This window comes from Triturus cristatus, chromosome 3_1, assembly GCF_964204655.1.
Source record: "Triturus cristatus chromosome 3_1, aTriCri1.1, whole genome shotgun sequence".
Taxonomy (NCBI): domain Eukaryota; kingdom Metazoa; phylum Chordata; class Amphibia; order Caudata; family Salamandridae; genus Triturus; species Triturus cristatus.
Window position 1 is genome coordinate 848,099,555 of NC_140583.1, and position 27,177 is coordinate 848,126,731.

Sequence of the window (27,177 nt, forward strand, 5' to 3'; positions counted from 1 at the left end):
GGGTTTTAGGCCTAAGGGCAGTGGAACGGGTTGGGGTAGTTTTAGGGACAGTGCGGGGATGGGAGGGGGTCATAGTGGGAAGGTTTTGGGCCTTAGGGTGGTGGTGCAGGAAGCAGGTTTGTAGCTTAGGGCGGGGAGTGGGAGTAGTGGCAAGCTTAGCCACGCATACCCCTTTACCATCAATGCCTTTACCACGAAATTGCGTGGTAAAGGAATGCATGGTTAAGACGCATTCGTTGTTCGGGCTGCGTGGTAGAGACACACATGGTTTAGCCATGCACGCCACTATCTTACAACCACTTGGATACACTTGTACTCCATTTCGGTTGAAGACATAGCTAAAGAACTCAATGGATGATTGTATAAAGGAGCACTTTTCCCCGTGTAGTGTAACGCCGTGGTCCCAAAGTCACTTAGGGTGGCACGCAGGTGTTGGTAGTGTTCAACAGCTGTTGGTGAGTGAATGAGGATGTCATCACTTGCGTTCATTACTCCTTGAAGGCCAATAATATCTCTTTTATTACATTTTGAAATGCTTCGGCTGTTGAAGATATACCAAAGTTCAAACGCTTATACCGACGCAGCCCTAGGTGGGCGGTGAAGGTCGTGATGTACCTGCTTTCCTCTGCTAGGAGCAACTGGTGGTATCCAGCGTTTAAGTCCAGTTCCGAGAACCACCTCAAGCCATTCAAATTAGCTATGATGTCGTCCATAGTGGTTGTTATATGCCGTTCCCACTTGATGCCACGATTCAGGAGGCGCATTTCAATGCAGAGGCATATCTTTCCAGGCTGTTTCAGTTCACCATCCGTGACACCCAGGGCGTCGGTTCCAACACCTTTTCAGTCACGTCTTGCTTCTCGAGCCTGTCGAGCTCCTGCTCCACGTGTGGCCTCAGATGGAAACGTACTCAGCGGTGGCGCAGTGCCATTTGTGTAACAGAGTGATCAATGTGAAGTTTGACTGAGGGGGCCTTCAGGCACGCAAGGTCATTGAACAATCCTGGAAACTGATCCAGCAGGTCGTCGTTCTGGTGTGCGTTCACGTTGCGGGCAAATGGTACAAGACCCACATCTTCGGTGGTGTAACTTCTTACAAGCATGTTGACCTCCTTGTCCACTACGTGGAACACTGTGGGGCTTTTTGGGCATTGCACAGTCATGCGGCCTCGTACAGGCAGATTTAATTGGCTTCCGTATGCAAAGATCTTGGCATGCAATGGGATGAGCGCTAGTTTGGGCCGGAGGCGGTTGTACTGTTGAACTCCCATAACGTTCACTGATTCTACTGTGTCGATAAGGGCCTTGACTTCGGACCCAGCGATGTAGAGGACACATGTGGGCTGCGGTCCCTGTTGGCACTTCAGATCATTTGCAAAGGAGATGAGGAATACCTCTTCTTCATCTGGGGTAGAATCTTCTAGCCGACGACCTTGTCTTTGCGGAGGCCTAGGGGAGTCGGACCCCGATGGCCCATCCGGGGATAGTTGCCGTACTGCCCTGGATGGTGGTCATCCTCCTCTGGAGCTTCTTCTCCATGCACCACCTAGACAGATAGATGCAAAGTGGTTACTCTTCCCACAGTTGGAGCATGAAGGGCCTTGTGCAGGGCAGTCATTTGGTGGGTGTTTTTTGCAGCCACAGCAGCCACAGCAAGATTTAGTCTGCAGCGGACCACGAGCTTTGGATAGGTTGGTCTTGTTCTTCGTACGGATGGCATCTGCCCGCTCTGCCTTGATTAGCGGGGCCTTCTCAGCAGCTTGAGTGAGGGCTAACTCCATCTCATTGGCTCTCGCTGTGGACAGGTTATGGGGGCTGCCAGCACTAGGACGTCATTCAAGCTGATGCTGGGTTGTCTCAGAATGAAGCCTTTTAGGGTTTTATTGCAACATCCCTGAATGATTTTGGCCCTTATTTCATTTAACTGATCATCCGCTGTGCAGGTGCTGGCTAGCTCGTGCAACTCACCCTCAAGTTGGTGAGCCTGGCGAAGTTTAAAACGCTTAAAGTTGGGATTCAACTGTGTGTTGAAGTGAGGGTTGAGCGCCCTGATTGCGGCATCATAGTCTGTGGCAAGACCGGTGTTCTGCAGGTGTTTAAATAATTTGTAAATTTCTTCACCAGCATAGTGAAGCATTAAGGAGCGTTTGACAGCTTGATCAGTCTCTCAAGTGGTTACAAAATCATTCTCTAGCCGCCCGATCCAGGTCTTCCAGCGGGGGGACGTATGCACTGGGTCAACGAGCTCGCTGAATGTCTGTAACACCCCCACTAGGGCATGCTTTGGAGGGAATTGTTGCCATGGTGGTACCCCTAGTGGCACTGCATTAGCTTCATCGGCCATGGTGAGGCTATAAGAGCAGGGCGGACACTTGACTGCCCCGGTTTTGCCTGATTATTTCTATTGGGCGTGCTTAATGTCTGTGGACTATCAGCTGGGCTTCACTGTGTGCACAGCAACCTATCAGGTGCCTTAGCTTTCCATATATGAATGTCTTTATTAATGTATTTGGCTGTGTTCTTCTCTGGCAAGTCACTCAATCTGTCCACCAATGTTTTTGGTTTTTTTTGCTTAATTTTTTCATTTCTGTTAAATTGCCCCAGTGCAGGCTGTGAATCGCATCGTGACGTGTCAGGTAGACCAGGATGAGTGGGCAGACCCGTGCAAGCCAGGCAAAGTCAATAAGGGACCATTTTACTTGTGATGTCGGGAAGGCACTACATGGCCCAGGTGAAAAAGGAGCCTGCTGCTGGAGAGCAGGATCACTCAGTGTGGCTGATGCGGGGCTGGAATGGTCGCATAGGACCAGGGAGCGCGATGGCCAGGCCGCATGAGTCACAAGGTGCCGCGTAGGGGAGGGAGGAGGTAGGAACTGCTGGAAAGTTGCCACTCACTTGAGAGCGGGCTTGGCAGAAATGGCGCCCAGGAAGGAAAACAGCGGTGGTTCCGAAATGGCAAAGCCGGAGACAGATGGACTCGGGAACTGCCGTTCCAGGGCTGGGGCATCGCGCTGGCAGTGGTAGGATGCCTGCGCCCTGGACTTCTAAGGAGCTGGAGGTGGCGGCAGTTCCTGTTCTGGGAGGGGGCAGGCACCAGCATGGAGAAACGTCAGCAGACCCTGAAGGGAATAGAAGCGAGGGACGGAAGCTGTCCTCGTTACCAATGTTGAAGGAGGCACCGACTGGATTGTGCCGCTGCTCAGTAGGCCCACGTTGCGTACCCCTCAGACCACAGATCACACAGTATCAGTGCATGGGCGTGAAGACCATGTGCAGTCTCAGGGCGCTTTATTATATAGCCTCTGGCCAGAGGATGTGCAAGCACTACAGCCGAGTAAGGGTGAGCTCCGGATGGCTCACTACACTAATAAAGGGAAATATTTACCCAGATGTGCAAAAATATCAAAATAATGAAGTATTGCTATCACAAAATGTGCTACATTACATCACGTAATGTGCCTTTTCTTGTCTCATAATTTAGTCAACCATGCCACATAATTTAGTCCTCCCTTGCCACATAATTTCAGGGGCCAGGGTTAGCATAGAAAATACAATATTTTGCGTTTCTGCCTAGTCAGGAGTTACCGTTAGAAGAGAGTATACTGCCATCGGACCAACAGATTCTCCTTTCAAGAGTGGACGTGCTGCAGCCATAGACGACATTAACGCTCCTTGTACAGGGCCATGTAGAATCCGGAGATTGTACCTCTCACTTGTTATGACAGATGGGAACGGTTTCGGACCCCCTTCGGAGCCCCTTTCAGCTGCTGCAGCCTTGATTTCATCACTACTGTGCACAGTAGATCCTTTCATCCTGCTGGGCCTGGCACTTCATTCCCAGGCTTCAGCTGCAGTGCTTCTGAATTCCATCACCAGAGTCATTCAGGTCACATCAATGGGCCTCCTGGGCCACAGGTCACAAATCCCTACCACCAAAGTATGCCACATTAACTTAAGCTGATCGGACGTGTACGTAGAACAAAGGGCATGGACCATTTCAACATAGGTGGCCCTGGATTTTCCGTGCACTAGTCTTGAGTCTACTTCACCCCAGTGGTGTTTCTACCCATGCTTAATTTGTAAAAAAATAAGTGCCGGGGCTCAAGGGTTTTCTAAGAAGCCTATGGCCTACAATGCTGAATGACACAGGTGTTGAATACTCTAGTCCTGATTTCACGTCATGCCTCTTTCATTCACCACCACTCAATCCTTTTCCCTTCGTTTCTCTCTTCCAGGTCCTTTTTCACATCTGTTTTACCCCTTTGTTACTGTTTTTCTGGCTTTCTCTTCCTTCTTTTCACCCTTTTCGACCTTTCTCTGTCTCTCTTGTTGTGGGTTAAAGTCTGAAGATCAAAAATAAGTTCTGGTCCCCAAAAATGAGTGCCAGCGGGCCCCACCTGCAACCAACTACCCAAGTTAAGCACCGTTTTCTACACCACTCCTGACAATTCTCCCCGGGCATATCATTATGTTCGGTGGTCTTTCTAAAATACGCCCACCAATAAGCAAACCCCTTGGATGAATGTTACTACATAAGTGGGGGACCTTTAAGGGGTCTATGCATAAATATCACTACTTTGAATACCCTTACATCTAAAAGGTAAGTTCAAAATGTATTTTGCCACTACTCTAACCCTTAAATTAATGTAATCTTTTTTGGGATTATTAATTCTAGTATATTTTGTTATTTGGTGGGTTATTTTCCCAAAAGTAATTGTAATATAGCCCTCCTTTTTAATGACACTGATTAATTGAATTATTATATGTAATCTACAGCTAATACTAACTCTAACATTTATTTATCTTAATTACAATTATTTTAATTAATTGAATGTCCCTTTCCCAATTATAACCTCAAACCGAATTGTAATCAAATTCATTAAAATAATTAATTAGCCTTAGCCTACTACTCATACAAACTTCTTAATAATTGTACTTAAACTAATACTGCATACCGGGCCTGATGTACACAATTTTTTAACAGTTGCAAACCTTACGAATTGCTAAACCAGAGAGTTTGCAACTGTTAAAAAGCATTTATGTATTTACTAAACATATTCGGTGCTTCCGAATCAGTAACCAGTTGCAGAGGCATTTTGTGAGCATCCCTTCCAAGTTGTGATTTGTGCCTTGATGTATCAATGGTTTGCAAATGTAAATCCGGTAGCAAAACACTGATCCGTTACCGACTCCCAAGTTAAGAAGGTAACTGATCCACCAATGGGAGTGGTTCTCCTTCGGACTCCTTACCCATGGACCCCTTATCCATTGTGAATGCTGAAAAAAGTTTCAGGGTGAGTAGGTAGTGGTTCATGTGATCAATGACACAACACCGGACCCCAATATCTCCACAATAGGATCCCATTCCACGTTCCCAAGAGAAACCTCTGTTCCGCCGACCTCGCCGTTGCCGAACCCCGGCGCATCGGTAGAGCTGAAACGGGCAGAAGAACCTTCTTCTACATCGTGTCCAAGACCTGAAACGACCTCCCAACCAACATCAGACACACCCCTACCCTGCACATTTTCAGGAAGACCCTCAAGACCTGGCTCTTCGACTGACTGGTGCTGTGCCCCCCGCGCCTTGAGACCCTCACGAGTGATTAGCACGCCTAATAAACCCGTGACTGATTGATTGATCGATTGATTGAATCAGGAAAACAGACTTCATAAAAAAAAAATCTATTTAAACGTGATCACAGACATGTTAGTTGGCTGACCCTTGTAGGCCACAATCAATGTAATTGTGGCAATCAGCAGTGGGTCACAAACTCTCTGCCTAATGAATATTAATTTGGCCGGTTGTTTTGCAATCCCTTATGATTCAATATTTTGTGAACTGACCTATTTGTACAAAGGTTGGTTTGCAAAATAAGATTGCATTTGCAAAATGTGTACAATTTGCTGCCACTTATTTAAAAATGTCATCTTTGTCCCTTCGGCTTTAATTTATTTAATTATCCTTAATTTAGGCCTAATTCCCCAACCCTAAATTAAAGTATTTTATATTAAATTAATTAACTATCCCAAACTTAGTCCAAATCCTAACAGTAACGCTAACACCTAATTAACATTTTTAAATTTGATTTAATAATTAACCTTAACCTAACCCGAACAATAACATTAAAATAGACAAACTAATATTAAAACAGACATAAGAAACATTTACAATTAACCTAACTCTAATTGTATTCCTCGCCCTTAATTAATGTAATGTTAATTTAATAATAATCTTTAGCTATAATAATTTATTGCCTTACTTACCTAAAACTGCCATTAAAAAACTCTACTTTTTGATTGAAAGAGTTATGGGGCCAGATGTACGACCCGTCCATTTTGCAAGTCACAAACTGGGACAATTTGCAACTCGCAGTATCTCAGACACTGTTTGCGATTCCTAATGGGGTCGCAAAGGACCTGCCTCATCAATATTCATGAGGCAGGCCGCAATTTGCGACCCATTGGGAATGGCCAGCACTCGCAGGGATGGTGGCCTGCTGGGGTCAGCAGACCACCATGTCTGTGACTGCTTTTCAAATAGAGACGTTTTTTTTAATGCAGCCCGTTTTCCTTAAAGGAAAACAGGATGCATTTAAAAAAGAAAAAAGATGAAACAGATACGTTTCATTTAAGAGCAGGCAATGGTCCCTGGGACCACTGCCTGCTCTTAAAAAATATTTTCGCATCCATTCACAAAGGGTAAGGAGTCCCCTGGGGACTCCTTCCTGTTTGCGAGTGGCTTACAACCTACTTGAAGTAGGCGGTAAACTGCAAGTGTTTTGCGACCGCAAATGCAGTTGCAAAACAATGGTTCTTGTCATTCTGACTCGCTAGTAGGAAGGGACACCCTTGTCATGCCCCTTTCTAATAGCGACTTGCAAACACTAATTTGCGAATCACAAACTCGCAAAATAGCGTTTGTACAAACCACCACCCTTTTTTCCGGTCGCAAACGGGTCAATTTCCTGTTTGCGGCCTCAAAAACGGTAGTACATTTGGCTCATGATGATTATTGCATGTGGTGGCATTTTGAGGCATATGTTTTGCTGTTGTGAAGGGAATGTGAGATATCTCCTCTGGCACCAACAGATGAATTTTAGTTCTTGAGCTAAATGCTGAAGTCCTATATTTTGGGATTTCTGTCCTGAGCCCTTCCCATCTCCTGATGATCCCTGCCTGTGCTCTTCAAATCCGCTGCACCCCACATCAGGCCTGTCATTCTCAAGCAGATTGGTCAGTAGGTAGGCTTACTGCCGTGCAAACTTTAATGGTGGTCATTTCGCCACCTGAACCTCACCGCAGGATTAGACTCTATGCCAGGTGCAGGTGGGGAAATAATGTTTTTTTTAAAAAACAGAAAGAGAGACATGGTGTCATGGGAGCACCGGTTGAGAATCCTGCCCCCCTCCCCACCCACCCCAAAAATAAGAAACTCACATCTGCAATATGGGGTACGTCACACAGTAAAATAAAGAGAGAAAAAACAAATGCGCCTCAAAAAAGGAAGAGGGCCCAAGGCCCACACTGAAAAACCTAGCTCATGACCTTTACTCCCTACACAGAGAGCCATGCCGCTCTAAGGGCCACTCTTCCCACAACCGAGGGAGAGAAGGGGAAGAGCAGCTCATTGAAACAAAAGCTACGCTAAGGGAGGGGAGGGGGGGCAAAGCCAGTAGGCGGTGGATTCTCTGCAGTACAAACACTGGCACAAAGTAACTGTAGGTCACGTCTAGCGAAGAGAAGTCTAGAATCAAGTATATTCTGTCTGATACACAGTGGCGTAGCAAGGTCAGGTGGTACCCGGTGCAGAAAATTTGTTGTCACCCCCGGCTTGACAAAATGGCAAAAATATGTGTTTAAAATATATATTTTTGCCATTTTGTCACCCCCTCAGTGATGACACCCGGGGCGGCCCTCACCCACCGCACCACCCTTCCTACGCTTCTGCTGATACATGGACCTAGTTATCTCTGCCAAGTGACACCGTCCTCTGCACCGCAGGCTCCTCTGATCTTGCACTGGTCTAGGTGGGCCTAAATGATCCTGACACCAGGATGGTCTATTGATGGGATTGCTAGCACTGTCAACAGTAATAGGCAATTGGCCTTTGGTGTGAACGCTGAAGGAGGGATTATCAGTTAGAACCTGAGGATTGTTTACAGAAAGATCAATATAAGGGTAAAAGGGAGTCATTTTTCTACAATTGAATAAATCCTGATAGAATGTGACAGCAAAAGGTATTCACTAACTTCTAATCCTTCTTTCCTACTTCTTTCCTTCTTTCCTACTCTGCCTACTTCCCAACTCCTCCCTCATACTCCTGATAACTCCCACCAAAGTTCCTCTGTAATACTTCCCCACCTTGTTTATCTCTCTTACTTCAAAGTTAGATTTATATCTTCGTACATACTAGCCTGGTCTAGTGCCTTGGATTGCGTTGCGTGTGAAATGCCTTCTGTGTTTGCATTTATGCTGCTGTGTGACCTCAGTGATTATACTGAATACTAGTCTGTCATTTATCTATATTGATGTAAAAAAAATAATAAATATACAAATAAAAAAAATGCCTGCAGTATTACGAGCAATTTATGGAAATTAACAATAGCAATATGAAAAAATTCATAAGAACACGGTGCCTGTGGTGATGATTTGTCCCCTACAGTCACCTTGTCATCTGTTTGCCACATCACTCTCAGCAGCAACACAGTTTCCAGAGCATCTACCATGTTTGCAAATGGTGGCCTCTCTGTGAAGACATTGAAAACTGACATTTTCTGAGGAAATCACGTACTCATTTTTTTTGTAAATCTACAATTTTTACCCGTAGTAACGTTTGTGGACATTGCTTACATTTCATGCACATTACGATAACTAGGGGGAGATTTACTAAGATTTTATTCCGTATTTGCGTCACAAAAGTGACGCAAATCTGCAAAATTTCTTTTTTTCTGATGTACTTACCAGCGCTAAACTGGAAATAACGTGAAAGTAATGCAAAGCAGTGCATAGACCGCTTTGTATTACTTCGCGCCAAGGGTACCATGGGTGGAACTTAGACGTTCCCATGGTTTCTGATGCTAAACCCTATTTACTAAATAAAGTAGACAGGGTTTAGCATTAGAAAATGTCACCCTTTTGAAGTAAGCGCTAGGAAGGAGAAATGCTTTCATTTGTCCTTCCTTTTCTGACTTTGTATGTGTGCCGCACATTATAGTGCACATACAAAGAAGGAAAAGGGTTGTCAGTCTATATATTGTATTTTGTAATGGAAGGGTACCCTTCCAGTACAAAACCTATGCTAGACTCACGGAGACACCCTTGCACTATGGCGCAAAGGTGCCTCTGTGGCACAGGGCAGCTAATTTCAGTGCCGGGGCTAGGGAAAGGGGAGGAAAGAGACATATTTCTGCAAATATGCTTTCCTTCTCTCTCATTTTCACGCAGCTCAGCATTTGCGGCTGTTGAACTGCGCTACGCGAGTAAGCGGTAAATCTGGCCCCTAGTCTTATTTTGACTGTAACATTTGTTTTAATTTTTCTTAATTTACTTCACTTAGATGTTCAACTTTTATATCTGCAAATTGCATAGATGTATTTTATATTCACTCAGCTCTATAAATAGTTCTGTTTTGCACGCAAATATAATACTTTTGTAAATGAGCCAACACAATGCATGCACACAGAACAGTTGATATGTGGACCAAAGGCACATGTGATCTGAATCTTGTGTTGGAAAAATATGAGTGCAACTCTGTTACCTCAATGAACTATGCGGAATATTCACATTTGTACACGTTATTCTAAGCTATCTGACGGTTTGTGATAATCACCATTAAGTGTGAAAGAATGACAAATAACGACATTTATTCTAATGGCTACATTTTTTAATTAAACATGATAGATTGCATTAATTCTGAATTCTTTGCTTTGTCTAATGCATTAATGTCAAGCTAATAATGAATGGAATGATTAGGAAAATATATATTTAATTGTAAATGTTTTAATACTTTGACTAAGAATTTTGTCCTCCTTCAAAAGAGAGATCATAAAGGAATGGTGTTAAATAAAATAATCACATTTTATTCAGTTGAAAAAGCAGATCGATTTAGAGATTTTTTACTCTGTTTCGAATTGGTTAGAGATAATGATTAAGGGCCAGATTTTGACTTTAGCAATCCTACAGCGATGCCGTCAACGTGCTGTGGCGGTCTGACGGCGGCTGCAGTTACTCTCATAGAAGAGCCTAACATGCAGACTGCTGTTATCAGAGGGCCAACTGCACCTTCCTGCAAGGTGTGGCATGCATGCCACACCGTGCAGGAACTGGGGGTTCAAATCCAGGGGGGCACTAAATGTGCTCCCTCACATGTGCCCCAGGCCCAGGAGCGAGAGGAGGCCCTGTGAGGGCTTGCCTCGCCGCCACCCTTTTCATGACAGGTTCACCACCATAAAATGGGCAATAGATAGGCAACTTGTAATATGCTCGGCGGTGCCGCAGCGGCACTACCGGCATATTGCTACCCCTGTCAGCACTGCCTCCGCCGCAAGGAATCCATTATCCCTGCGGAGCCGGCAGTCTTGTGGGGGTCTGACCACCACACTTAAAATACTGCTTACAAACCCGCAGTGTGGTGGGGTCAGACCGCCACCATGAGTATGGCGGTTCTGTGGACCGCTGTACTCATATTCGGGCCCTAAATGATTTTGTCGTAGTAGAGAAATATCATGCTAACAAAATTTAACTGTGGGTTGTTAATTCTTATATTTGTCTGCTTGCTTCCTAGCAAGTCTAGAAAGTATTTCTCTGATCAGCTTTGTGTGTAATTTTCAAAGAGTATAATCATCTTTTGCCAACTAATGTATTTGTAACAATATTGAGGTTAGCATTTTAGATTTTTCATCTGTATCTGTTCATAGTTCTGTGCATCTTATACACTACCGCCCTTCAAGTGGAGAAGTCCAAAGTGCCATTCTTTTTTATTGTGCTTCAAGGAGTGAATGGGAGTGGCAGATCTATCATTTAACAGATAGGCAGGAAATGAGTCCTGGTCAGATTCTGAAATCAGCATTGGACGAGGGTGGTATTTATGTTATGTTATGCTATGCAGATTTGTAGATAGCACCATCACCCCAGAGAGTATCCTAGTGCTGAGCAGGTGTGAATCCAGCAAAACCTAGGGCCTGGTGGGACTGTTGGAAAAGCTAGGTCTTGAGCTCCTTGCGGAATTCAAGAAGTGAGGATGTGGCTTTTATGTGTCGTGTCAGGTCTTTCCATGCTTCAGGTGCAATGTAAGAGAAGGCTAAACTGCAGGATCTGATTTTCCTTACACGTGGGATGTGTGCAAAGTAGGAGTCCAGAGGTATAAGTGTCTGGAAGGTTTGTGAAAGCAGATGTGAATGTTGAGATATGCTGGGCCAGTGTTATGCATTGCCTTAAAAGTGTAGTGAGGAGTTTGAATTGTGCACGTTTGTAAATGGGGAGCCAGTAGAGTTTCTTCAAGTGTGGTGTGATAACAGTGTGGCGTGGGAGGTTGAGAGCGATTCTGGCTGCTGAGTTCTTTTTTTCCTTCAAATATTGATAAAAACTTTATTAACATTTTCTAAATAACAAAGAGACATGACATCATACAGCATAATGGCAGGTTCGTACAAAAGAAAAACAGTCTTCAGCATAACACATCACAGTCGGTCTCGCCAACTATTACTGTGTATTGTCTATTATCAACAATGACAACCAGTTTTGACGACAGTTTTTGTAGTCTGGTTCACAGAACAGTCCATTCTTATCTTAATTCGGGGTCCCCAGATACCTCCTATGCTTGCTGTCCCAGCAATGACCATTACTCTAGCAGCCTGACCCCCTACTTCCTAACCAGTGACATTGCAGAGTTACCACTCCTACACTTCTTCTTCATCACACATGGCAGTATCAGTCCTTGCAGTCTCACTGTCTTTAGTCAATAGGTATGTCTTATACAACGCCCAAAAGTTTTTAGGACGACTGCGCGGTGGGAAAGTTCGCTATAGTTCTCAGTTTGCGTGCTGCAATACATCATGTCTCTGTTCCAATCCGCAATTGTAGGAGTCGGGCTGGCTGCTGAGTTCTGAATGTTCTGCAGCCTTTTGGTTAGTTTTCGGTCGATCTTGGCATAGAGGGTGTTCCCAAAGTCCAGCTTGAGGTATTTGATGAGGGGTCTGTTGATGATTTTCTCTAGGGGAGATAGGTCTGTAGTTGGTAAGGATTGAAGCATTGTCTAGAGGTGTGAAGGAGCGGCTGCTAGGCACATAGGAAAGAGGTATATTGGAGGGAGGTGTGTAGACACTTTGCATTTTCAGTTTATTATTTGTGTATTCAAATTTGTGCAGATTCATCAAGGAGGGCACATCTATATTTTCCTTGCCTTCAGGATATAGTGTTTCATGCAAATCCATCAACTGGGGCATAATTCCAGGGGTTAAAAAAAAGAGTAAATTTGCTAAGTATTAACTAGCCTGCTGGAGACTACCAACCCCCAATGCGCATAGCCTTTAAACAGTCGTAGCACAGATTGCCTGTGCGACCTGGCCTGTAACCTGGCTGAAACGTTTATTCATGGGCCCTGTTTTAACAGGTTTGCAGATCAAACTTTGGTACTTTCCACTCAAGATGGACATTAGTAGCTGAAAGCTTCCTTGCGCTTTCAGGACTTTTATTTTTAAACATAGGTCCATGGAGATTCTTACTCCTTGTGAACCCTGGCGGAGAGGAAACAAAGGGGGCCCCTTGGTGCCTCACGTCCTGTGTATGCACACAGTAGGGCACAACGTGTGCCCTCCTGTGCGCATACAAACCAGTGCCTGCCTGGCATGGACATTTTAATCCATGCCCTGCAAAAAACAGTTTTTGGTGTTCCCATTGCGGTGCCCTATTTTAAAGGCACTGCTGTGGCGACGCCAAAAAAAATCCCGCCAGACACGAGTTTGACTCGGAATCTGGAGGGCGGCCGCACCATGGGTTTAGCAGTGTGGTGGCAGGGCGGACCCGGCTCCGCAGTGCCAAACTCGTGATTGAGCCCTAAGTGTGTCTAATGACAATGACATACGTCTGAGTAAAAACGAAAGCTGAAGTTCCACACTTGCTCTCTTGCACACATAGCATACTTTCCTTGTGCCTTAATTCAAACTGGTATCTCTACTGGAATGATGAACTCTGATATTTTAAGATCGTAAAACAGAATAACCTGCTACCTGTGGCATCAGGTATCTATTTAAAATGTGGAGCGAATGAGCAGAGCAGGTAGTTCCAATCTAGTCATATACGTGACGCATACATGCTAGACAACACTAGGGAGCAATGGGAGGGCACAGCACCGCAAGAGCGAGCTGGTAAGAATACGTGCTGACCGCTTTCAGGTGTAAGTAGGTGAGTCTATAAGGCAATTTGAACAGCGGGAAGAGAGGAGATGGAGTGCGCTTCAGCTGGGATTCAGTTCCAGAGCTATGGTCCAAGAAGCGCGAAGAAGCGGGATCATGAAGCAGCAGAGCGAGGTGAGGGGAGACAGGAAGTTCAGGTTAGTTGAGGGAAGGAGGTGAACAGACACACATGTCTTTAATATATGAAGTGGAATATTTCCTGAATGTATCTGAAAACTGTTTGTATGGCGCCCTTTGTTGATGTTGAGTAGCTGATTTGATGACAATAGGAGACGGTAGGATGGGGCTTAGGAAGGTTGTATAAGGTTTTTTTTAGCAAGGTTTTGTACTTTTCCCAAATAAAGCCGTGAGTCTTGAGGACTGGAACACAGAGGTGAATGTTGGTACCGAGAAGAACAAGTGCATGTTTTGGGCATGTAGGTGATAGAAGATGATGCCTAGTAGGGATGGAGTGTAAAGAGAGAAAAGTAAAGGACCCAGAACCGATCCTTGGTGAATCCAAGCAGGCACTGGAGTAGGGCTGGACAGTGAAGAACATAATGAGACGGGAAAGGACTGGTCACAGAGACAGCAGCCAAACCAGTTGAGTGCATGGTTTGTTATGCCCAAACTGGTGACTGCAGTCTACCTAGCTCTCAGAGACTTTCTGCAATCTCTCGTGATACACAAAAGGTGTACGAGCAGGGACGTCGAGCCCCCTCATTCCATGTAGACAGCCCAGCCGACCATGCTCAAACACCTTTTGCAGATGGTGTGCCCCTTCGATAAACACATGGACAGGCAATGACACATCGTCTCTCTTTCAATCTCTCTCACACACACATTCACATAGCATCACACTCCTGCTGCACCCACAGACAATTGGACATATCACCATACACAAATACCTATTCATAAGTGCACACACAAAAACAAAATGCATCTGCTTGCCAGCCACCCGCATCATCTGTTTTATCAAGTACCTGCACACCAGGATGAGGTCAGAAATGCTGCAACAGGCAGGGATGAGCGATTAATCTGGTGCTGGGCCTTGTAAAACGAACTGCTCTTTGTGTGACATGAGATCACACACACAGTGCATGCTTCCTGCAAGGTCTTGAAGCTGCCACCGGGCCTGCGCCTAGAGTTAATTCATTGGTGTATTTCTTCAGGACAGAATAACTAAACCAATGGCACCACTGGGACTGACTTTGACCCCGCCCTTCCTTTCTTGTTGCGGGCTGAAAGGAGTCAGTGATATTCTAGTGCCTCACCCCACCTGCAACATGAGGCAAAGAGTGGGGTTAGAGACTCCCCTTCTAGCTCCACCCTTTTATCTCCTCATCGCTGGCTGGGGCCGCATTATCAGCCTGGTTGACTCAACCTAGCCTGTCACCAAATGTGGAAGGGAAAATGAGTGTTAAATTGCGCTGTATCCTATCATGGCACCTATATGTACATATTCGTAAGCTGTGATTTTCCAACATCCCTTTGAGGTGGCCTTGATATATTTGGTAGCTTAACACTGCAAGATGTAAAGAAAGACGCCATTCAGCTCAGTTCAAGAAATAATGCATCGTCAGTGCCAATGAAATCCAAAAAAATAATAATACTTCATTACCTTGCAATATAGTGCTAGTGAGAATGTCTCAGGTTCATTTTGCTTACTTTCAGGGCCTAGTAGTTGTTTCTATCAAAATATTCAAGAAGAAAAGGTTCAGCCAGGACTGGAATGGGCATAGGATGTTGCCATGTTGCCTAGGCACCTCAAAGTTTTCAAGTGTCTTACTTTTCCCAAGGACGACCAAGACACAGTTGGTCTCCAATAATACCGTGACAACATTCGATTGGCTAGATAGGGCCTTGTGTTGCTGAAGCCTGGATAAGAATATCCACCGAGCAACATGGGGGTTCCTCTTGGTGGATTTTCAGGGACAGAAGAGATTCCTGAAAGTACTTACTGGCCCGAAGAATGTGAGAGAAATGAGTTACATGTATTGCCAGGGTTCACTGGGTGATTTCAGTGTGCCCCCACAGTTCTAAGTGATAAAGAATCTTCGGTAGTCTAGGTACCTGTTCTCCCTCCCTGATGTTGGTATTGATTTGTAATATTGATAGATGTAAACGTGTTAGCATAAGAACGAACCAACTTGTGTTTTTTTTCAACAGGGCCTGCATTTTGTTCCAAAGATGAAACTCGTCTGGTTTCACATTTATTCGAAAATTACAACAAAGTTGTTCGACCTGTGAAGCATTTCAAGGACGCAGTTGTGATAACAGTTGGGCTTCAGCTCATTCAACTCATTAATGTGGTATGTGGGTGCAAACCTCTGCTCTTTGAACAGCTTCACTCAACCTGGCTCACCGCAGTGACTAACTACAGTATGTGTTTCTGTCCCCAGGATGAAGTGAACCAGATCGTGACAACCAACGTGCGGCTGAAGCAGGTTTGTATGGGGGATGCTGCTGAGACTAACCACTTTGGATAAGGGTGTGAGCCTGTTATTTGCTTGAGAGATAGCTTAGAATTAGATTTAACTTGGCCTTTGAAGATTTTAGCACATAAACAAGAATTACAGGGCATATTAACAAGGGCTTTATCTCCGCTTTTTTGGCTTGATAAAAATATCGCCCTATCAACAACAGGGTGCTAACATGCAAAATCGCATGTTAGCACCCTTTTTCACTACGCTTCCCTTTGCATCTCTAATGAGATGCAAAGTGGGTGTTCCAGAGCAAAATAATAGGAGACATTTCTCCTATTATCAAGCTTCACGCTAACCCTGTTAGAGACAGAAAAAGCAGCGCTAACCACAGTTAACTCTGCTTTTTTACGTCTGCTAATTTTCAGACTTAACCATGTAATCCAATGGGAGGTGGATTACATGGCTAAGTCCACCATGGGCTATCATCAATGATATCCCTATCCTTGTAGTTTTATCGCTGCAATACCAGCGATAACCTTCCAAAATGCCGCTATCAGCTGGATTTTTTATCGCCTAGGCAGTCAGCGTTGTTAATAACGCGATATCCAGGCGATATTATCCTGCAATAGCGGGCGTTAAAAAAGTTAACGCCAAGTGCCCTTAGCGTTAATTTTCTCTGTTCCTTGTTAATATGCCCCCAACCTCCTATGGGCTGGTGCTGGTTTTGTGGTCCATGGTCCAAACACAGAATTAACATGCATGAACAAGAGTCAAGAAAAATCTCCTTTGCCTTCCCATGCCTTTATAAGGTAATGGTAGCCGTATGTAAACGTCCCAAAGGGAAGTAAGTGAGACTTAAAGACTGATGTTTTCTATAGCATTTATTTGATGGTGTAAATATTAGTGAAACATACCGTTTTTGTAATGTAATAATTATAATGAAGATGTGACAAAACAAATGTGTTTTAGTCAAATAACATCATCTGCTCAGATTTGGGGACAAAAAGTATCATGTTTTAGTGTGTTCATGAAGTATCCTGTATATGAATGAGCAGATAGAACGGGAAATGGTCGATATAACATACCTAAAGAGAGTTAGTCACGTTGCCTATTATATAACTGTACATTATAATGATACATCAATAGAGGTCTAGATATCGGTTTACACATTTCAGCCTTCAAAAATATTCTAACTAGGCATTAGCCAGTCATGTAAATACTGTCCGGGTCCTTCATCGAGATAAGAGAGAAAATTACAAATCAAAGGGGAGGGCAGGTAAATGTTTGATGCACTATGATAAATTAAGTGTAAGTCTCCACTAAATTAATTTTAAAGGTAAGATATGTTTGGCATTTGTAATGGTGCCAAAATGTCGGTTGAGTCTGCAGATGACTGTGAGCTAAAATCAGTCAAAGTTGCAACCACTTGGTCTGCCATTAATGGTCACGGACGTCCACAGAATCTTCGTCGGATTCCTTGATAAATTCCTTCATAGGTTCTCCTATTACCTTTCAACTGACACCAGTTTGTTCTCATGGGCACCTCCTGGTCCCAAAAGACCACCCATCACCTGTAGAGTCACCTGGTTTCATACAGTCCCCCGTCATCTTTAACTGTTACATAGAGCCGCTTGTTGCCCTACTGACAGATAACAGTATCAAGATTCACTAATATGGGGGTGTGGCTAGGCGCTGAAGCAACATGGTGCTCTGAAACCCAGCTCATTGAAGGCCCGCTCCTTCGACGATGTCCTTTAACAAGGTAGCGGGCCTTTAATGGCTGGTAGAGCCTGCTACAGAGGGCTCTAAGGCTATTAGAGCATTCTGCCCCTAGACGGCAGAATGTTCTAATTTGTAAAACAAAGCCCTCACAGAGCCCAAGGGGGTTGAAATCCCCTCGGGCTCCATGAGGCCTTTGCTCACAGCAATAGCTATGAGCAAACATTGGAATGTTGATGCTCCGGGCTTCTACCAGCCATTAGAAGCCTGGAACAATCCATTGTACAGGGAGAGGATATGGCCTAACGGCTAGGGTGGTTGACCTCAAATCTGGGGAACTGGGTTTGAGTCTCGGCAATGCTGCTCAGCATCCTTTGATTCTAGACAAATCCCTTACTCTCCCTGTGTGTAACAAAAATTAATGTGTCCTAATGTAACGTAACTGGTGCTCATGTAAAGCGCTCTGATACCTGATACCTTCGGGTCAAGTTTGCGCTATATAAAACTCAGAAACAATATATATCTTTAATGAAGCGCTCACCATCCAATGTTCTAATACATATTAAATACAATAGTAGCTGGAAGTACAAATCAGTAATTCTGGGCCCAGTCACTTTCACAGCATCCAGCCATTTTATTAGATGGCTGGGGTCGCAGGTGGCCGGACCATTTGACAATAACGGGGAAGCATCTCCTCATGCACTGGGCGTGGTTTACGCCTGAAATTGAATAATTTGTCATAAATAATGTTACTTGTAGACGAGCAGAAAAATCAGGGTGGAGAGTTTCTTAGTAGCAATTATTTTGGGGGTCATTAAGACGCGCTTGTGCCATGGGAGGCATCCCTTCTTAATCCCCACATGTTTAAGTCAGTATTTATCCAACATATTTATTGTGCAATTGTTACCAAGATCTATTGAACAACTGCACCATAAATAAAGTCAGATCTTAATTGACTAAAGGTAGTCGATCAAAATATTTATTTGGAGCCTGCCTTAAAATCACGCAGAAAATACTGCAGTATTATGTCATTCCATATAATAATTGTTAAAATAAACTCTAAAAACCATTTTCCTTAACAGAAGAGAAAATCAGATTCACAACAATTTTCTATTCTCAGTATTTCATATGAAAGTAGTGTCCTTTTAAACCTATTAATGTACTTGCTTGTGGGGAAGATACAACACTCCCAAAGCCCTAATGCATCACATATGAACTGATTTATCAATCAATCAATCAGTGGAATCAGACAATTTGTAGAGGCGTCTTGTCACCCGTGAGGCTATCCAGGTATTGGCAGGGTCCAGGTGATCAGCCGGAGATATCCATGTTGAATATACACCATTCAAAGTGCAGCAGTGGCACCTTAGTTTGCGTAATGGAATTTATATACAGGAGATCCTTAACAATAAATGTATTTATTTATTTATTTTTGTGAAGCATTTACATGTCACCAAAAGGCCAATTCAGAGCACTATGAAAAAAAAATGAAAAGGAATGGAAAATCAGAGAGATAGGATCTGGGTTGGATGGAATCTTGTCAAATGGAAGGAAAACTGGGCTAATAATTCATTATGTTAGCTCACAGGAAAGTTTGAGAAGTAGATGACTAGTCTAGAACTGGTGATTTTGCAGCAGGGGGAAGAGGGGGCATGAGAAGAACACATCTGTTAACAGGAAGTTTTCAAGTGTTTCCTGAACTGGAAATAGTCCTCTCGATTTCTCAATATGGGTGGTATGATACCCCAAATACGTGGTCACAAGACTTTTAATGGCTTGTCTCCAGTCATTGTGGCATACATTGAAGGAGTTGGGAGGTGCTGGTTGATCTCAGATTCCTTGTTGGTAGGGATGGTAAAACTAATGGTCGAAGGTAGATGGGTCTAGATTGTGAAGGGATTTGTGCACCCCATGGCATGTTTAGGCACACATTCACCCTGAAGAGAATCGTAGCACTGAAACCACAAATGTTTTTTGTTGTTCAACTCAATGGTATTCATTCTATTGAGATAAGAAGGATGTAAGGCTGAGTGAACCTACCAGGATCTGAACCTTTGACCATAAGATCAAACACAGATCTCTGCAGTGGAATTAGTGCACTGACCCCCCCAGATGCGTGCATATTGTGCAATATCTTAAACTTGGTCATGTGTCACTTAGGGAGCCAAATTTACTGAGATGAAAACGAATTCTTACTGCTTGATTTTGCATTCTTTGCTGTTCCTGTATTTGCAAGTTATCCGGACCTGCTTAGATATCAAATCCAAACTACTGTACAACAGAAGTTGCAAAATATTTTCAAAATGCACCACAGTTACATATACAGGAGAAAATGTATCTTATTAATTTCTCAGGCTTGTCCAACATCACCATTAGGAAAATATGGACACATTGACAGATTTACTAACACTTGGAAGGGTTTGCATCACAAAAGTGACGTAAACTCAGCGCATGGTGTTGTATTGGGATTTAATTTCCCGCACATGAAAGTGGCTCTAAAACAACACAAAGTTGTATTATGTGCTTTTTTGCACTTCTTTGCATCAAGGGGAGAGAGTGACACAAATCAGTGCAAAGTGTTGTATTGGGAGTTACTTTACTTTCCAATGCAAAACCTGCACTGTAAAGAAGGCCTACAAAAACACAAAGTATTAATTTGAACGACTTTGTTTCAAGGGGGTATACCATGGGGGCAGATTTGCTAACACTTTGCACTGGGATTGTTTCACAAAAGTGATGCAAACCAGTGCAAAGTGTTATATTGCGATTCACTTTTCAATGCAAAGCAAGTTTTGTGTTGGAAAGTAGCTCTACACTATTTTGCACTACTTTGCAACAAGGGGGCATATCATGATTAGTACATGGCCCCACCCCATTCAATTACCCATGGATTATTATACAAATCCCTATCTTCTAACATTAGTAGACCAGGATTTGCATTGAAAAATTATGGCTCTTCGAGGCAGGCATAGAGTTTGCGGGGTTTAGGTTATGAGATTATATTTATAGTTAATGTTTAGTTATACAATATTTTATTTTGAGAAGTGTTATCAGTAAATATTTTAATTGACTGAATATTGTCTACAGAAATGGAGAGATATTAATCTAACATGGAATCCAGATGAATATGGAGGCATTAAGAAAATTCGCATTCCCTCTGGTGATATTTGGCGCCCGGACCTTGTTCTGTACAACAAGTGAGTAGGAAATATTTATGAGGTACCGCAATAGAGTATTTATACGTCAGCGAAAAGGTGAATGCAATTAATTCTTTTGTGCATGAATGTAATGTTCAAGGCTGCTCAGGATGATGCTGTAAAAACATTATGTAGTGAGAGTGTAATTTGAGTGAATATTATAGGTGTAATAATCAAAAAGTTACTTAAGCCCATAGTGTTTGTGCCTGGCAACAAGCTCAGAAGATACTCTAATAATGTTCTCATGTACAATACCACTTTTATTGTATCTGTTGTCATCAGTTGAGTTTCTGATCTGCAAACAGTGCGAAACTGGAAATGATTTTGCCTTTTAATAACTGTATAGAGATGTATGTGTTCAAAAGTGTGCCTTAATGAAAATCTTTGTACACGTCATACTATTTATGGCGTTCAGAAGCAAACATTTTAAAATTGTATTCTACAATAAATGTGAATACTAAAAAGGATTTTTATTTTTGGTTTCAGTGCTGACGGTGATTTTGCCATTGTGCAGGAAACCAAAGTCCTGTTGGACTACACCGGGATGATCACCTGGGCACCACCGGCTATCTTCAAAAGCTACTGTGAAATTATTGTTACACACTTTCCCTTTGACCAGCAGAACTGCAGCATGAAGTTGGGCACTTGGACATACGATGGTACATTAGTCATTATCAATCCGGTAAGGCATTTTAATAAATTGTCTGAATCAAGTAGCTCTAAGAAATCAGCACCAGCAGACTTTTACATCAAAACCAAATAAAAATCAAATCATCAGATGTAACATGTCTGTCTTCAATGGATGCCCATGATTGTCGGCTTGGAGTTGCCAAGCTGCTGCAAGTACCTGTGATCCTTGAGGCAAAGTGAATGCCTCAAAACTGCGTGCATGAGAAAGTTTAATTTTAGAAGCATAAATGTTAGATGTGCAGCTGAAGATTAAATGTTGGGGAGGGGTATACGGGAGGTGCAGCAAAAACATTTATTTATATCTCAGCAAATGTGAAAATCACTTACAACAAGCTATTAAAGTACTTTTAGAACAGTGCAAAAGTCGTCAGTCCCCACTTCAGTGTTTATTTATAGAGCTCTATTTGCCGTAATAATTGTGGTTTATTACTTTCATAGGCTCAGCATGGGTAAATTAAAAGAAAATGCACAAAGTCTCAGGTGGATCAAGTAGATTGCCCAATAATGCCCATCCTCATGATTCTCAAAGTTTATCTCGAGAGTGAAGGCATCCAAGGTCTGCCTCCTGCATTGCAGCATTTTCATCTGTCCACGCTCTTTCATAAAGACGCAGGCTTCTCAGCCTCTTTGTTATTCTTGGTCCTCTGCAGTTCTTTTTCAAGAATATCTGTACTGTCTGTGCAGTAGGCTGTATGACGATCTGCACTATATAACTATATAGAATGCAGATCTGTGCAATTCATTTCAAAACATACCATCTTGTGTGTGTGTGTGCGTGTGTGTGTAAATATGCATATATTCACTGAAGAAACACAGTAAAAGTATAGTCAAAACTGTAAAAAAACCTGAATTTCACCAGTTATAACCTTCTACACAAACCATAGCTTGCGGCCTACCATCAAATCTGTAACTCACTCTGCTCATAACCTCACCGATGATGTGGCAAAAGCCATCAGAAATGGCATCCGTGACATCACTGATGACATTACAAATCACTTTACTTTGACATGGATACAGAATTTTTTTGTTTGTTTCAGTATGTTTTTATTAATTAATGAAGTTTTGTTTTAAGTTAATTTGTTCATTGGTATAAATATTCTGATTTCGTAAACAGCCCACGGAGGGGCGAGTTAAGGTTTTGACGGTAGAGGCGTGAGTTATGGTTTTGATAACACAGTGCGAGTTCATGTACAGAAGAGAGAGATTATTTAAATGTTCAAGGTGCAGCTAACAAATGGTACTGATTAGAATTAAAATGTTTATGTTTTGCTTACCTTTCAAGAATAGATTATTGATCAAGCAGTGGACAATGGTCAGGGTCCCTGGAATTTGGCAATGTTGAGCTGCAACATTTATTGCATAACTCTGCCTTTACTTCTCTTGCTGCATAATATGCAGATTTTTAAAAAGAAAATGCTGTTCATAGCTGAAACAAAGTCACAATATTATTGTCAAAGAATGAATTGCATAATTTGTATTTTCTGTGTGGTGGTCAGCGGATGAGGGGTATTCTCTATAACTGTTAGCAAGGAGGAAAAAAGGTATTATATTGGTCTATGACTTAAAAATGAAACTCCTCCATCGCTATCAATCTTAAAATATTCATGGCAATATTGTTTCAGGATATGATTTTGGAGTTCTTAATGCTGAAGACCTGATAAGAGAAACTGTTGTGTTTCAAGACCTACTATGGGAAAAGGGTGCCTCTCCCTCTCCACCTCCTCCACATTGATAGCTGTAATGGTATTTATTGTATTTACATCTAAGAGACTAAAACTGCTCTTCTCCTTCAAGCCAATTGTCAGCCCTCACAACTCCCATCTGTAGACCACCTTCTGTGTTTTTTGACCAACTAAATACAGAAAGAAGGTATGATCACATACTTTCTACCCACAATGTTTACACTTCCAGTTACATGTTTTCTGCTTAATCACTCAGGCATATTTAAAAACTAATTATAAATGAAACACAATCTTATGCAAAACATGATTTATTAAATGTCTCAGGAAGCCGGTCAAAAGTTTGGAATAGAAGATAAATCGAGATGTGTACTGTATGCATTTGCCCAAAACAGTTGTGCATCATGAATATCAAATACAGAAAATCAGGGCATGCAAATTTCGAAGACAAAATATTGAATCTAAAATATTGAAAGGTATTCAAGTTTAGATTTTCTATAACTAACTCCACATATATGCACCTTGGTGATATATGTATTTTCAAGGCACGTAGATGTGGAGTTAAGAATAATAAATCTACACTTCCCTCAAAGCACTTACCTTTCCATAATCTGTCTATGATACTGATATTCTTGGCCTCGGTAGTCAATAGTACAATCCCCAAAACATTGTCCATAGCAGTAATTGGAAAATTAAAACAAAAGTCCCAATGGCCACTATATATTAGAAGTGGAGGGGAGAGGAGTTGGCCTAACGGCTAGGGCGCTCGACCTCGGACCTGGAGAACTGGGTTCGAGTCTCGGTAATGACGCTAAAACATCCTGTGATTCTGGGCAAATCACTTCATCTCCCCATGCCTAACAAAAATGAATGTGTGTCCTCATGCAACGTAACTTGTGCTATGTAAATCGCTCTGATACCCGATTCGGATTCGGGTCAAGTTCGCGCTATATAAAAATCTGCCAAAAAAAAAAAAATGTGATACTGTAATCTAGAGCTTGGCTTGTAAGAATTCCCAGTGACAGGAATGATAAGGAAGGGATTCTGTAGAGTTTTATGTGTTAATAGTTATATCTGAACTAGCTGACATTTCGCAATTCCCAGGCCAGCGGCTGCAGAGTGGCAAGATACAGATCTCAAGGATTCTATACCTCATTCTAAGGCTGCATGGACCTGGCTGAACATTTACTCACAGAGAGATGCTACTGTTGCTAACCATTCAATAACTCAAAAAGCACTGCAATTAAAGGAATACAGGGATGTAGGTTTCAACCCAAGGCAGCACTACAGAAAAAAGTTCTATTTAATGTGATAAAAGTAAGCGGGAGTAACTCTTAATGTAGAAGTCTGTGGAAACCTACATTATCCTGTAGGGAATGATGAAAAGTCAGTAAACTCTATAACAATCACGCTGTGCCCTTTTTCATGGATCGAGTAAAAGTCAGTTTGACTCACAAGTTCACACAGTAAGATAATGTTCGAAGATAGTAAAGTTAGCTTTGGACTATCATGATTATATTGAGTTTGCCCCTTTACGGGGTGGGTGCGTCAGTGCTGCCTTCGAGGAGTGTTCATGGTGTCAGACAGGTTTGGGAGGAGGTGATGGTGGAGTAGGATTGTGGAAATGAAAAGGTCATGAGCAGGTTGAATCACTAGCAGGAGCTGGCAAGGTTGCATTTTAAGGCAGGGACTGCTGTTCATCACAATCCCTTTTTTGCAACTCTTGAGTGGTTATGCTTTACCGCTGTGGACGTTACATGGACTTTAGCACATTGGTTTGCAGATTGTACATCCTGATAATCAGCAACAACCTTTTAGGTTGCTCACCTTATGACCAAGCCTCAGCCACCACTAGACTAATGGGTCCCATTGTTTCTCTCATTCCTCTTGTAGGAAGCCAGGCAGGCTCTTAGGTTCAATGAAGTCAATTTTGTCAGGACTTGAGGCTACAACAGCAGCCATGCAAGGCCCCCTAACAAGCAAGGTGTCACTGGGAGTGGATCAAGAGGCTGCCTTTGGTATATCTGGTTACTAGGTTCAGTCAGGAGAAAGCAACGGTGCCAGACATCAGAGCCGTAGTCTGATTTTTGGTTATTGGTGCCTGGAATAAGGAATGCCTTCTTCATCCAAAACCGGAACAAGGTTCAGTTTGTTCAGCTTGTATTTTTATAAGGTGCAATCATATTGGTGCAATTTCCAATCTAACCTTTCCCTTTGTATACCTTGTGTTTGTTGTTTCGGGGAACGTAAGTTCACTCATCACACTTCCTCCTAATTCATATGTGCCATAGAATTTAATATAAGCTTGCTTTTGGTAGATCTCAAGCTCCTCTTCCCTCTTCATACTTTGGCAAAAGAAAACAACTTTCCTTCAAAAAAGGACAGTAGCATCCAACTGGATTGAAAGCTAGTAGTCTGACGTAAGCGATCTTGAAACATCAGACCTTGTGGGTAAATTACTAACATGTAGGTTTAGCCCAACACAGTGAGCATGTAGCTATCCATATTCAGTGCTGGCCAACCAAGGAAATGGCTATTGACTGAATTAAAATACCAATATTCATCCTCTGATAAATCTGTCATGTAGAGAGACTATCTCACCGAACTATTTTTTAAATGTATAAGGTTCATATGATATCGAATGTGTGTTGTTATCCCGCATTCTCTTTCCCCGCAGGGAATCACAACGCGGTCGTTACAACGACCGCGTTGTGATTCCGCACACCATTACTCCGCAGGTCGGAACAATGACTTGCGGAGGGGGGGGGGCGCTGGATGTTGGAATAATATAATTTACAATTCCAACTCCAGTCTGTGTGGACAATCGGGAAGGTGTTGGATTTTAAATCCAACACCTTCCCCCCCCCTCAAGTCGTTGTTCCGACTTGCGGAGTAATGGTATGCGGAATAACAACGCGGTCGTTGTAACAACCGCGTTGTGATTCCCTGCGGGGAAAAAGATTTGTGGTAAACGTTGTTTACCTATGATATCACATGTATCTTTTGATTCTGATGTATATAGCCGGTGCCACAATTTTACTAGGAAAATATGCTTTCAATTCCAACTCATGGTTAACAAACACTCTGGAGAACAGGAATCTATGATTCCACAAAATCATATGGGCCTGCTAACAAGGTTCATGGCATATGGCCCTGCCAAGGAATCTGCCAACGTCCATAGTGATCCCTTCAAAGAAACATGTAAATAAAATTGAAATGTTTTTTTCTCCATTAGTGTTCTAATTCCATAGTACCAAATACTTCAAAAATATAAATGTCCTATTAAATCGCATGTGTAGATTTTTCTCTCGTTTTGGCAAATCAATAAGCAAATTATAAAAAAATATATAAGCCAGTCGACCTGCCACTTTCTGTATATCCTTATTTCGGGATGTCTTAGAATTCACAAGAGTGTATGCAGAAAATATAAGGAAAAATGGCCATGACAAACCATTGGCTTATATATAGTCGCCCACAGAGGACCAGGCTCTAACCTTGCATTTATCTCAAATTAGTGTCCAAAATACAAACATGTTTTATGGGTTCCACTTTTTCTACATTGGTATTTCCTTAAATGTTTGCTTGTGCCACCATAAGCCTTTTCTGTCTGGTATACAAGCTTATATAATTTCAATTACAATTTACTGCTCTGATAAGGTAATGAAACCCCTGTATGATATTTAATTTCAGGAGAGTGATCGCCCAGATTTGAGTAAATTCATGGAGAGCGGCGAATGGGTTATTAAAGATTACCGAGGCTGGAAACACTGGGTGTATTATGCCTGTTGTCAAGAAACGCCCTACTTGGACATCACTTATCATTTCCTCATGCAGCGCCTGCCTCTCTATTTCATCGTAAATGTCATCATTCCTTGTCTCCTCTTCTCGTTTTTGACTGGCCTGGTATTTTACCTTCCCACTGACTCAGGTGAGTATTCTTTTCATATTTCACAATGTGCTTCTTGTGCAGTAAGTTCTGTGAACATGTTTTATATGCTTTAAGCTTGTTTTATATGCTCTAAGCTTTGCAAAATGGCGGCTGAGCAGGTGCAATATGAGATAATTAAATGTTACCT

General features: G+C 42.6%; 1 protein-coding gene across 1 annotated transcript in view; it reads left to right on the forward strand.

The window, feature by feature from the left end:
- Positions 1-27,177, forward strand: part of CHRNA1 (cholinergic receptor nicotinic alpha 1 subunit) — a 116,824-nt gene that overhangs the window by 22,439 nt on the left and 67,208 nt on the right. Inside the window, exons 2-6 of the mRNA XM_085645251.1 lie at positions 15,560-15,702; positions 15,793-15,837; positions 20,623-20,732; positions 21,219-21,414; positions 26,792-27,029. Coding sequence (XP_085501377.1) covers positions 15,560-15,702; positions 15,793-15,837; positions 20,623-20,732; positions 21,219-21,414; positions 26,792-27,029 — 732 coding nt within the window. The remainder of the gene's footprint in view (positions 1-15,559; positions 15,703-15,792; positions 15,838-20,622; positions 20,733-21,218; positions 21,415-26,791; positions 27,030-27,177) is intronic.